This window comes from Notolepis coatsorum, assembly GCF_963971535.1.
Source record: "Notolepis coatsorum genome assembly, chromosome: 13".
Classification (NCBI taxonomy): domain Eukaryota; kingdom Metazoa; phylum Chordata; class Actinopteri; order Aulopiformes; family Paralepididae; genus Notolepis; species Notolepis coatsorum.
Genome location: NC_140177.1, coordinates 40,574,284 through 40,588,237, shown reverse-complemented (window position 1 = coordinate 40,588,237; position 13,954 = coordinate 40,574,284). Strand labels below are relative to the sequence as shown.

Genomic DNA, 13,954 nt, shown 5'->3' with positions numbered 1-13,954 from the left:
TCTATTATCTCACTGCCATTTTACTGCCATTATTGTATTCTACTGCCATTATTTATTATTTATACTTACTATGTACCACTGCTGCTAAAAAGGTTTGCACTAAGTTCTCTTTTACCTCCTATATTTATTTCAATCATACATTAATTTTTTTAGCCACTGTTTATCCTGTATAGTGTGTGTACATCGTGTCCCATATGTTACTTTATGTTTATAGTGTCCTATATGTTACTTTATGTTTATATTAGATATTTTTTTATATACACCGTGGGAAGGGGGAAACGCAATTAAATGTCTCTGTATGTCTTGCACATTATGAGAAGCGACAATAAAGCTGACTTTGACTTTGACTAACCACGTGGTCTGATGGTAGACTGTCCTACAGCTGCTACTAACTATTACGTAAACGATTATGAACAGCATTGATCGCTTATCACCAAAACAAACAAAATTTTGGATCTTGTGGATTGCCACTTCAACTGAATGAACACAACATTCATACTTTATTTAGATAATAAGTATTCAACCTCTACTGTCTTTAACTATGAATGAACACAACACACTAACTTACCATCTTTAGATAATAAAGTACTCAACCTCTACTGTCTTTAACTATGAATGAACACAACACACTAATTCACCATCTTTAGATAATAAAGTACTCAACCTCTACTGTCTTTACCTATGAATGAACACAACACACTAACTCACCATCTTTAGATAATAAAGTATTCAACCTCTACTGTGTGTGTGTGTTCGTTCCAGTTGGTGGAGGAGACAGCAGCTAAACTAGTAGTAGCAGCAGCAGCAGGCCCCAGCCAGGAGGTGCAGCAGGAGCTGACCAAGGCCCAGGAGGAGCTCGCCAAGGCCAAGGAGGAGGCCAGCAGGAGTAAAGAGGAGGCTCAGAAAAGACAGGAGGAGGTGAGCAGGAGTAAAGAGGAGGTGAGCAGGAGTAAAGAGGAGGTGAGCAGGAGTAAAGAGGAGGCTCAGAGAAGACGGGAGGTGAGCAGGAGTAAAGAGGAGGCTCAGAGAAGACAGGAGGAGGTGAGCAGGAGTAAAGAGGAGGCTCAGAGAAGACGGGAGGAGGTGAGCAGGAGTAAAGAGGAGGCTCAGAGAAGACAGGAGGAGGTGAGCAGGAGTAAAGAGGAGGCTCAGAGAAGACAGGCGGTGAGCAGGAGTAAAGAGGAGGCTCAGAGAAGACAGGAGGAGGTGAGCAGGAGTAAAGAGGAGGCTCAGAAGACGGGAGGAGGTGAGCAGGAGTAAAGAGGAGGCTCAGAGAAGACAGGAGGAGGTGAGCAGGAGTAAAGAGGAGGCTCAGAGAAGACAGGCGGTGAGCAGGAGTAAAGAGGAGGCTCAGAAGACGGGAGGAGGTGAGCAGGAGTAAAGAGGAGGCTCAGAGAAGACAGGAGGAGGTGAGCAGGAGTAAAGAGGAGGCTCAGAGAAGACAGGCGGTGAGCAGGAGTAAAGAGGAGGCTCAGAGAAGACAGGCGGTGAGCAGGAGTAAAGAGGAGGTGAGCAGGAGTAAAGAGGAGGCTCAGAGAAGACAGGAGGAGGTGAGCAGGAGTAAAGAGGAGGCTCAAAGAAGACAGGAGGAGGTGAGCAGGAGTAAAGAGGAGGCTCAGAGAAGACAGGAGGTGAGCAGGAGTAAAGAGGTGAGCAGGAGTAAAGAGGAGGCTCAGAGAAGACAGGATGTGAGCAGGAGTAAAGAGGAGGCTCAGAGAAGACAGGAGGTGAGCAGGAGTAAAGAGGAGGCTCAGAGAAGACAGGAGGTGAGCAGGAGTAAAGAGGAGGCTCAGAGAAGACAGGAGGAGGTGAGCAGGAGTAAAGAGGAGGTGAGCAGGAGTAAAGAGGAGGCTCAGAGAAGACAGGCGGTGAGCAGGAGTAAAGAGGAGGCTCAGAGAAGACAGGAGGAGGTGAGCAGGAGTAAAGAGGCTCAGCGAAGACAGGCGGTGAGCAGGAGTAAAGAGGAGGCTCAGAGAAGACAGGCGGTGAGCAGGAGTAAAGAGGAGGCTCAGAGAAGACAGGAGGAGGTGAGCAGGAGTAAAGAGGAGGCTCAGAAGACAGGTTTCAAGTTTCAAGTTTCTTTAATAGTTGTCATACAGAAGTACAGAATACTTTTGTACAAAATGCTTCTTACTGTTGCGCTCCAGAGACTGTGCAAGACAAGATAAGTATGAAATAAAACATAGTAAAATTAGAAGTAAAAAAAAGAGGTCACAGTGTTCAGTTTAGACATATGTACAATGTTCGATGCAGAATAGACGTAGTTACCATACAATATACAATACTGTGCAGTGTACGAATATACAATACTATATAGTGCAAGGCAGAAATGGAGAAATGGGACGAGGTGCAATTTAGGTACAATTCACAGTAGGTGTACGAGTTGTAGTGCAAATCCTTTATCAATAAATATAAAGTGTAAGTGTGTTTGTGTGATCTAAAGTGTGGAGAGTGGGTGCTGCAGTGTGTTGTTTGTTTGAGTGAGTGTGTGCGTGTGGGTGTGTGTGCTGTGTGCATTTGATGGTTGTTGCATAGTGATTATTGTTCGTTTAGCGATTATTGTTCGTTTAGCAGCCTGATGGCCTGGGGATAGAAGCTTCTTCTGAGTCTTTCTGTGCTCGCCTTAAGACTCCGGTATCGCTTGCCTGACCGCAGCAGTTCAAAGAGGCAGTTGTTCGGGTGGCTCGAGTCCTTAATAATTCTCTTAGCCTTCCCCTTGCACCGCTTGTTGTAAATGTTCTGGAGGGTGGGAAGCCCCCCTCCAATTGTGCGTTCGGCTGAACGTGTCACTCTTTGTAGTCTGCTACGGTCTTGTGCAGTGCTATTCCCAAACCAGGAGGTGATGTTGCCGGTCAGGATGCTCTCTATTGTACATGAGTAGAAGTTCCTAAGGATCTTCTGACTGACTTGGAACTTCCTTAGGCGCCTGAGGAAGTAGAGGCGTTGTCGTGCCTTCTTCACAACACTGTCAATGTGTGTGGTCCATGTCAAGTCCTCGGATATGTGGGCTCCGAGGTACTTGAAACTGTTCACTCTCTCAACCGGTGCCCCGTCGATGCTGAGGGGGCTGTAGTCCTTGACCCCCGACCTCCTGAAGTCCACAATCATCTCTTTTGTTTTGCTGACGTTCAGGGAGAGGCAGTTCTCCTGACACCACTGTGACAGGTTCTCTACCTCTTCCAGGTAGGCCCTTTCGTCGTTGGCAGAGATCAGGCCCACCACTACTGTGTCATCAGCAAATTTGATGATGGTGTTGTTGTTCCGCTGTGCTACGCAGTCATGTGTGTACAGGGAGTAGAGGAGGGGGCTCAGAACACAGCCCTGGGGGGCCCCTATGTTGAGCGTGATGGATGAGGAGGTGCAGTTGCCGGCTCTTACCACCTGGGGTCTGCCCGTCAGGAAGTCCAAGACCCACTGGCACAGGTCATAGTTCAAGCCCAGGTCCCTGAGCTTGGCTATGAGTTTGGAGGGGACTATGGTATTGAATGCTGAGCTGTAGTCGATGAACAGCATTCTCACATAGTTCCCCTGCCTCTTGTCCAGGTGTGATGCTGCTGTGTGCAGCACATGGGCTATGGCGTCCTCCGTGGACCTGTTGGGGCGATATGCAAATTGCAGAGGGTCCAGGTTGATGGGGAGAGAGGAACAGATGTAGCCCTTCACTAGCTTCTCAAAGCACTTCATGGCTATGGAGGTGAGGGCTACAGGGCGGTAGTCGTTGAGGCAAGCGGGCGTAGATTTTTTGGGTACAGGGATGATGGTGGACTTCTTCAGACAGGTGGGAATGACAGGAGGTGATGAAGTCTCTCACTCTGTCTCTCTCTCTCCTCTCCAGGTCCAGAAGGCTCAGCAGGTTCTGGAGGAGGTTCGTCAGGAGAACGAGAGAACCAAGGAGCAGCTCCAAGATGTCCAGACCCAGCTGAGCCAGAACCAGACCCAACTCACACAGGTACTGACCCACTAGAACCAGACCCAACTCACAGGTACTGACCCACTAGAACCAGACCCAACTCACACAGGTACTGACCCACTAGAACCAGACCCAACTCGCAGGTACTGACCCACTAGAACCAGACCCAACTCACAGGTATTGACCCACTAGAACCAGACCCAACTCACACAGGTACTGACTCACTAAGACCAACTGGGTTTGGATTTGACACTTGTTCTTTTGACCCAAGTCCAAACTCCACCAGAACTAATCACAATGTCATTACTGCTACTATCACAGGTCCAGAACCAGCTCAGCCAGAACCAGACCCAGATCCAGAACCAACTGACCCAGAGCCAGAAGGAGCTTCAGCAAGCCAAGACCCAGAACCAGCAGGTAAATCATACATCATACCTGAGACCCAGGCTAGATTAGAACCTCTCAGTGTAGGCCTGTTAGAACCTCTCAGTGTAGGCCTGTTAGAACCTCTTGGTGTAGGCCTGTTAGAACCTCACAGTATGGGCCTGTTAGAACCTCTCTGTGTAGGCCTGTTAGAACCTCACAGTATGGGCCTGTTAGAACCTCTCAGTGTAGGCCTGTTAGTACCTCTCAGTGTAGGCCTGTTAGAACCTCACAGTGTAGGCCTGTTAGAACCTCTCAGTGTAGGCCTGTTAGAACCTCACAGTATGTGCCTGTTAGAACCTCACAGTGTAGGCCTGTTAGAACCTCACAGTGTAAGCCTGTTAGAACCTCTCAGTGTAGGCCTGTTAGAACCGCTCAGTGTAGGCCTGTTAGAACCTCACAATGTACTGTAGGCCTGTTAGAACCTCTCAGTGTAGGCCTGTTAGAACCTCTCAGTGTAGGCCTGTTAGAACCTCTCAGTGTAGGCATGTTGGAACCTCTCAGTGTAGGCCTGTTAGAACCTCTCAGTGTAGGCTTGTTAGAACCTCTGTGTAGGCCTGTTAGAACCTCACAGTATGGGCCTGTTAGAACCTCTCAGTGTAGGCCTGTTAGAACCTCTCAGTGTAGGCCTGTTAGAACATCTCAGTGTAGACCTGTTAGAACCTTAGGCTTAGGGAACAGCCGCACTGTTAGCCTAGCTTAGCGTCATTCACTGGAAGTAGTGTGTGCCAGTGTAGCCCCCCCCCCCCCCTCGAAGGAAATACTCTAATTAAAAGCTTTAATCAGGGTGTCCACGGATCCTTTAAAAGTCTTAAAGTCTTAAATTTGTTTATCAATAATTAAGGCCTTCGTTTGTCTTAAAATGTCTTAAATCCATTTTCAGAGGTCTTAAAAATGCCATAGACAGGAAAGATAAAATGCCATGTCATCTTATGTTTTATTATGAAATCTGGGGGAAAACGGTTAACGGGAGATAAAGTCGGGACTTTTTATTGACCGTGTTGACCGTGTTGTAGCATCACGCAGACCGGAATGTGGCGGAACCAACACAGGTCCTTATGTTGGCCGGGAACTATTTCAGCAACGGAGTCTAGCTAACGTTAGCAAGGCGAAGCGGAAGTGACAACGCTAACGTTACGTTACGTTTAGTTTAGTTTAGCATTTGCACTCGTTAATATGGCAAAGTGCCAATTTAACGAGAACTGGCTCGACAATCCACTGTTTGCGCCATGGTTGGTCCCAGTCAAAGACCATTACGAGGCCCGCTGCAACAACAAAAAAAGCAGTCGAGTCGCAAACTACTACTAAAAACCCGCCTGCAAACTACTATTTCGCATTTCTTTTCGGCCCCTGCCTCCACATCAGCTGCGCCATCTCAGGTAGGACTATAACATCTGCACCAACAGAAGTCTGGATAACATTCAGCTCCATGCCAACGCTTGAAGCTGAGGTACTGTGGTTTCTCAACAGTCGCAAAGCACCAGTCCTACACTGGCAATGAGGGACTAGGAGAGGTATTCCGTGCTATGTTGCCTGACTCGGAAATCGCTAAGACATTAACATGCGGCAAAGACAAAACGTCCTACATAGCCAGGTTTGGATTGGCCTCTTACATCCAAAATAATCTCTTCACGGATGTAAACAAGGACACGTTTGTGTTGATGTTCGATGAGAGCTTCACCCCACCATATGTATTTCTTTTCTACCACCCACCCCCTCCTAATGTACAGTCTCCTCCCCATCATATGTATATGTATATATATATGTTAGGATCTATGGGTAACAGTACTGTATATTTGCATATCATATTTCACAAATGTAACAGTACTATATACCTGTATGTCATGTATGTCCCTATGCCATAAATGTCATGATGTTGTGTATGTCATAAATGTCACTATGAATTGAAAATGGGGGACCCTGATGTAAACAAGACAAACGTCTTTCTCTGGTCTGCATCCCCCTAACACATCCACCGCCATTCACGCTGTAACACGTTATTGCCCGCCATGCTTTGACCGCCAGATCTCGCTGTACAGCGTTATTGAGATCAATATTTCATTTTTTTCGCCATGGCATTCATAATTCATATATGTGACACCTGGCAGCGCTACTGACCACAACTCGGCCCGCCCCCTTCTCGTCTAGACGTTATAGAGTTATTTTTTTATTTTTTTGGTGTTTTTTTTCCCTTCATATTATTATAAATTGAATGTATAAGTACTTGTTTACTATAAAAACGAACAGTTAGAATATCTAAAATAGTATCATTCCTTTGTTTAAAAATAGGTTGTTCACGGACTTTATTTCAATGAAACGGGGGCGTAATTACTGTATTTGCATGTGAATCAAGCCTAGGCGGCAGCCCGCAGAGATTTACATTTTGGGGGTGTGTTAGAGCGACGCACTGGCTCTGTCTGTTTGCACTTTCAATGGGATTATCATCACGTTGGTTGGAGCAGCTGCACTCTGGATCAGAAAGAGATGAATGCATTGGATCTAATGAACGAGTATAGGAACTTTGTTAAACCAGTTGATTCAGTCTCGGCTCACCGGTGAAAACACCGCGCTATTCAACGGAATTAACTATGAGATCGGTCGAGATGCGTCTGCATGGGTAAGTTTAAGAATGTTTGTTTACAGTAGCATCCAACTCTTTACAATTCCGCATCTTTGATAAAACTACACCAAGTTTTTCTGCCGACCACAAGTCCAACCATGTCACGTTTATTGTGTTATTACGACGAGCCCATGCTACATTAACGTTAGCGTTAGCTAGCTAGCCACACAGCCATGTAAGTTAAAGTTGCTAACGTTATATTGATAGCTATTGTTTCAGATAGCAAGGTGGAGAGCTGTAAACAAGACGAAAGTCTTTCTCTGGTCTGCATCCCCTTAACAATTGTGTGTATTGAGCTGTACTGTACTGTACCCATTCTGCAATCTGTTAATAACATTTTCAACCAACCCCCTCAAGACCCAACACACACACCAGCTAGACACTGATGTGCTGACAAGCTAGTTTAAGATGCTCATCACCTCTCTTAGACACTGATGTAGCAGTACTGTCTACCTGTATGTCATGTATGTCAATGTTATGATGAATTGAAAATGGGGGACCCTGATGTAAACAAGACGAAAGTCTTTCTCTGGTCTGCATCCCCTTAACAATTGTGTGTATTGAGCTGTACTGTACTGTACCCATTCTGCAATCTGTTAATAACATTTTCAACCAACCCCCTCAAGACCCAACACACACACCAGCTAGACACTGATGTGCTGACAGCTAGTTTAAGATGCTCATCACCTCTCTTAGACACTGATGTAGCAGTACTGTCTACCTGTATGTCATGTATGTCAAGGTTATGATGAATTGAAAATGGGGGACCCTGATGTAAACAAGACGAAAGTCTTTCTCTGGTCTGCATCCCCTTAACAATTGTGTGTATTGAGCTGTACTGTACTGTACCCATTCTGCAATCTGTTAATAACATTTTCAACCAACCCCCTCAAGACCCAACACACACACCAGCTAGACACTGATGTGCTGACAGCTAGTTTAAGATGCTCATCACCTCTCTTAGACACTGATGTAGCAGTACTGTCTACCTGTATGTCATGTATGTCAATGTTATGATGAATTGAAAATGGGGGACCCTGATGTAAACAAGACGAAAGTCTTTCTCTGGTCTGCATCCCCTTAACAAGTGTGTATTGAGCTGTACTGTACCCATTCTGCAATCTGTTAATAACATTTTCAACCAACCCCCTCAAGACCCAACACACACACCAGCTAGACACTGATGTGCTGACAGCTAGTTTAAGATGCTCATCACCTCTCTTAGACACTGATGTAGCAGTACTGTCTACCTGTATGTCATGTATGTCAATGTTATGATGAATTGAAAATGGGGGACCCTGATGTAAACAAGACGAAAGTCTTTCTCTGGTCTGCATCCCCTTAACAATTGTGTGTATTGAGCTGTACTGTACTGTACCCATTCTGCAATCTGTTAATAACATTTTCAACCAACCCCCTCAAGACCCAACACACACACCAGCTAGACACTGATGTGCTGACAGCTAGTTTAAGATGCTCATCACCTCTCTTAGACACTGATGTAGCAGTACTGTCTACCTGTATGTCATGTATGTCAAGGTTATGATGAATTGAAAATGGGGGACCCTGATGTAAACAAGACGAAAGTCTTTCTCTGGTCTGCATCCCCTTAACAATTGTGTGTATTGAGCTGTACTGTACTGTACCCATTCTGCAATCTGTTAATAACATTTTCAACCAACCCCCTCAAGACCCAACACACACACCAGCTAGACACTGATGTGCTGACAGCTAGTTTAAGATGCTCATCACCTCTCTTAGACACTGATGTAGCAGTACTGTCTACCTGTATGTCATGTATGTCAATGTTATGATGAATTGAAAATGGGGGACCCTGATGTAAACAAGACGAAAGTCTTTCTCTGGTCTGCATCCCCTTAACAAGTGTGTATTGAGCTGTACTGTACCCATTCTGCAATCTGTTAATAACATTTTCAACCAACCCCCTCAAGACCCAACACACACACCAGCTAGACACTGATGTGCTGACAGCTAGTTTAAGATGCTCATCACCTCTCTTAGACACTGATGTAGCAGTACTGTCTACCTGTATGTCATGTATGTCAATGTTATGATGAATTGAAAATGGGGGACCCTGATGTAAACAAGACGAAAGTCTTTCTCTGGTCTGCATCCCCTTAACAATTGTGTGTATTGAGCTGTACTGTACTGTACCCATTCTGCAATCTGTTAATAACATTTTCAATCAACCCCCTCAAGACCCAACACACACAGAGATACAGATACAGTGCTGAGATTATAAACTTGTTGTTATTACACACACACACACATGGACCCTGCATCCATACACTCTGTAGAAATTGACTTTTATTTTATCTTCTTAAAATTGTTTATTTTCTATTGTGATGTTACCTACTAAGATAAGATGATCCTTTATTAATCCCCTTGGGGAAATTCTGGTGTCAAAGCAGCATGGGGGGAGGGGGGTACATAGCTTCACAGTCCTATACACTCCAGATAGGGGGTCCTGGGGAGACAGGGGTCCTGAGGAGAGAGAACTATCATGGCAGCACTTAATTATGTTAATGCTATGCAGGAGATGGGCGTTGCTGGAGGGGGATTTGTTGACGCCCCAGCTCACTTTGTCTGAAGTGTGATAAGTGGCCTTCCTTTGAGAGGGCTTTCACCCCCTTAAGTATTCTAGAATACAACCAGGTTTACAAGTTATAATTGAATACATCGTGTTAAAAAAATTCTCAGATTTCAACATATGACACATCATTTGAAAGCTTAGATTCTGTACTTTAGCAATCTGGAATAATCTGAAAAATGAAAATGTAGAGATCTGGCACAAAGCGCTGTGAGGTGACACATATACACCTCCGACGCTGCAGCTGGACCCTACGGCTCAATACAACGACGGCTCAATACCGCCGCCTGGTGGATGGTCGGGCGAGTTACACTCTTAACAACAGGAAGTGGGAGGTGTGCGTCGATTAAATTCATCCGGCCGTCAGACATTGTTGCAAGGCTCCCGACAGACACTATAGTACATATCGATTGCTTTATAAACGTAATAATCGATATGATTTCGGCGTTTATTGCGACATACAAACCGGAAATGGACCTAGGCGATCAACGTCCTATACTTGGGATATTTCACCGCCAGTCTCTTTGACACACGGTAAGAGGACGCTAACGTTATTTTCAGCCCAATTGTTTATTCATTTCACTGCAAACCATCTGATCAATATATCACCCATACTACATAAAGCATTTACTGACTATCACGGAATTATAAACGCCCCCCCCCCCCCTCCCCTTTCCTCCGCACATGATGACTCATAATGTATACGGATCATATACAGTAAAAAAAATTAATATAGCGTGTATAGGGAAGACACGGCAATCGATAATCTATATATGCGTTTAGGCCTATAACTCACATTCTAGGAATTACTGCAGAAAACGATTAAAACATTTTTTGTATGAATGAAAAAGTATAACATTCCTACATCCTGAACGATAGATAATCGATGTTGAATGGGCCATAGTAATGTCAATTTAGCAATACAATTAAAAAAGTTATAGCCGTGCAAAGAAGGTGAACATCTCCATAGGCTTACAGTGGTGGCAGACTGGCTATTGTTGTGGCTGATGGTTGTTTAACACAGCAGGAGACGATATTTCCAATTTTAACAAGTAGGTAATTTATTTAGGAAAAGAAGTTTCAACAGCAGAGCTATGGATCGAGCAGAGGATCACCACAGTTGAAGGAAAAACACTCTACCCCTCAATCCCTCTGCTTGTCCCCTAAATCCCCTCTCAGTCCTGCCCCCACATGACAGATATGATGACGTGTCATATCATGTCAGATATGACATGACGTACATTAAGATGACACGTAGATTTAACATCGGAGAGAGATAAAAACATTAAGAACATCGAAGAGAGATAAAGACATTAAGAAGAACATAGATTTAGATAAAAACATTAAGAACATCGAAGAGAGATAAACAAGATATGATGTACACACACGATATGATGTAAAACATTAAGAACATCGAAGAGAGAGTGAGATGTGTGTGTGTGTGTGTGTTTGTGTGTGTGTGTATGTGTGTGTATGTGTGTCTGTGTGTGTGTGCGTCTGTGTACAGACGTGTGTGTATTGTATGTGTGTATTGTGTGTGTGTGTCTGTGTGTGTGTGCGTCTGTGTACAGACGTGTGTGTATTGTATGTGTGTATTGTGACACAGGGAATGTGTGTGTGTGTGTGTGTGTCGGTGTGTATGTCTGTACGACTGTGTGTGTCTGTGTGTGTGTGTGTCGAAGAGAGAGTGAGATGTGTGTGTGTGTGTGTGTGTGTGTGTGTCTGTATGTGTGTGTGTCTGTGTGTCTGTGTGTGTGTGCTGTGTCTGTGTGTGTGTGCTGTGTATGTGTGAAAGAGAGAAAAGACACAAGATTAGAGCACACGATATGATGTACTGAAATGTCCATCTGCCTATCTTGAGGTTGTTTTAAGAACATCAGCCAGACTGTCGCCCTAGTGTCTTTGAGCCCTGCTAGTTGACCTATATTAAACTAGTCAAGACTAACCCCTTTCCTACCTCCACCCCCGTATACACATTTTCCACAACATTCCCCCATTTGGGGCTATCCCTAGTCCCACCCAAATCATATAACCAAGAAAATGTGAACGTCTAACTAAACGAGAAACCACAATTATATAATAAAAGTTTAAATGCCTAATCTAAACCAGAAACCTTACTTCATTCACTGGACCCCTAACGGACCAACAAAGGCTGACTACCGTTCTTACCAAAACACAAAACCGTTCCAAACAAGAGTAATAATAAAACATCAACAAAATACCCCAATTTATAATCCTAACCTGACAGACAAATCCCCCCAACCTCCACCGCTTACCAAATGAGCCACAGTTCCGGCCGGAAACCGCGACTCTCATCAGGGAAAGGAGAAGTTGACCGTCAGAACTAAACATAGAACATCCCTCCCAAAAAAAAATGACATTGTCTCTTCCATAACATTGAGTCCTAGTGTCCATCGCTCAGCCCCCCTTCCATGCCCACGCCATAGTCTCCTCACCGTATTGCCAAAAGTCACATTTTGCCAATACAGCAACCACCACGCCACACCTCCAGTCCCCGTAGAAGCATGTCCCCATGCCTGGACGGGAGGCGCTGGTACCGACCTCACCACGTGTCCCCCCATCTTCGACGGGAGGTGCCCATCTTGCCCACTGCGTTAGCCCCCCCCTTTGTCCCTCCAGTCCCCAGAACCGATCCCCAGAACACTTCTTCTCAATGCTTCCTCAGGCTCAGAACCGACACTCTGCCGATGCCCCTTCCCATTCCGGTTTGACCAGGACCACGAGTAAAATAAACAAAAAATAATAAAAAAATAAAAAATAATGCAATGATTTTCAATGGTTGCAATCTCTATGCCGAAGGATCATTAGAAAATCAGACTAAAATTCCTAGTTAAAGGAATAAACCAACAAAACTGCACTCAGACCATCCCCCGTCACTCTTAAAGGAAAGAACCAACAAAAAGAAAATGTCCCTACCTCACCATACCCCTAATCCTCTATCCCCTCGTCTCCCTCTAAGGCAGCATAAAGCTGAGGACATGGCCCGATTTGTGGCTCAATCTCTTTCTGTCCCACCATCAGCATTTGGCTCGTTACGTGTGAAGTTACCAGCCTACCCAAGAGAGGCATACCACAACAGAAAAGGACAACCAATATCAACCCTGCCACCCCAATGGATATCCCCGTCTGCATCACTATGCTTCCCCACTGTCCCAATCTTTCCAACACCCCACTCCCCCACCATTCTTCATTCCGGCCAGAATTCCCCCTCAACTCCTCCCTCAAATCCTTCAGCTTAGCCATGGCCTCGGAGAACTTTCCCCCTGGCCCCACATTCGTCGGAATGAATGTGCAGCAGTACTGTCCAAACATGGAACAGACTCCACCCTTCTCCGCCATTAACCAGTTCAGAGCCTGTCTATTCTGCCACGCCACCGTACTGGTCGCGTGCATCTGGTCCCCCATTGCATCCAACGCCTCCTCGGTGTAGTTGAGATACCGCTGCTGATTGTAAAACAAATAGTTGATCCACCCGGTGTTCTTATTGACCGATATCCATGGCAGAATAGACTCAAACCCTGCCGCAATCTCATTCTTAGCCATGAATTCGGCTGGAATGCCCCTTGGCTGTCCTATGCTGTCCAGATACACCCTTGGGTCTGCCTTGTAGCTACGCTTCGTTCAAGAGATAGGAGACTCAGAAGGTCCTTCCGTCACTGATAATGGTAGGACCACCATTGGCATGATCGCCTGAACCCGGGCACATCTACCTGACCAATCTAAAGGAAGTGTATTCCTCAACCTCCTACCGCCGCAGAGCCAGTATTGGTCCGCCAGTGCCATATCCTGGACATGAAAAGGGCAAGCTACAGGCCGTGGGTTGGTATCCACTCCCTTTAACACGACCCCGTCTCCACACTTTCCTTCTTTCGTGCAGTTAGTCGTGATGCTCCAAATAGTAGTGCACCGCCCCTCTGCCACCTCCCCTACGTCCCGGGTCCCCTCCTTTTGCAAGCACTCGAAATCCTTGGTCAGCCATAGTTTGACACCTCTGGGTATTGGCACCCCCGTCGCTACCCCCTGCACACGTACATCCAATTTCCTACAACGTTCCCGCATAGTGACATCCTTGAAATCCGTGACGTTTCCTGCCGCCTTAAAACGACTAGAGCCGAGAAACCCCAAACACTCTGCCTCGCACCAAGGGCGACTATTATGGGGCCCCTCCCATGCCTCTGCGTCCCTGTCACACTGAGCCCAACTGAACTTCGTGCCCTTCACCAGCAGCCTATCCGGACGTGCCTTGGAGCAGACATAACAATCCTCTATCTGATTCTGCGCGCTCGTGTACTGGACCCACTTAAACCACTCATTCCCTAAAGCCGCCCTATACATCGGGTCAGCCTCCGGGTCTTCCTCTTCCTCGTCA

General features: G+C 45.8%; 1 protein-coding gene across 1 annotated transcript in view; it reads left to right on the top strand.

Moving 5' to 3' along the window:
- Window positions 1-13,954, top strand: part of LOC311239530 (nucleoprotein TPR-like) — a 226,414-nt gene that overhangs the window by 125,087 nt on the left and 87,373 nt on the right. Inside the window, exons 33-35 of the mRNA XM_084327849.1 lie at window positions 763-918; window positions 3,836-3,949; window positions 4,232-4,327. Of these exons, the coding sequence (XP_084183975.1) occupies window positions 763-918; window positions 3,836-3,949; window positions 4,232-4,327 (366 nt within the window). The remainder of the gene's footprint in view (window positions 1-762; window positions 919-3,835; window positions 3,950-4,231; window positions 4,328-13,954) is intronic.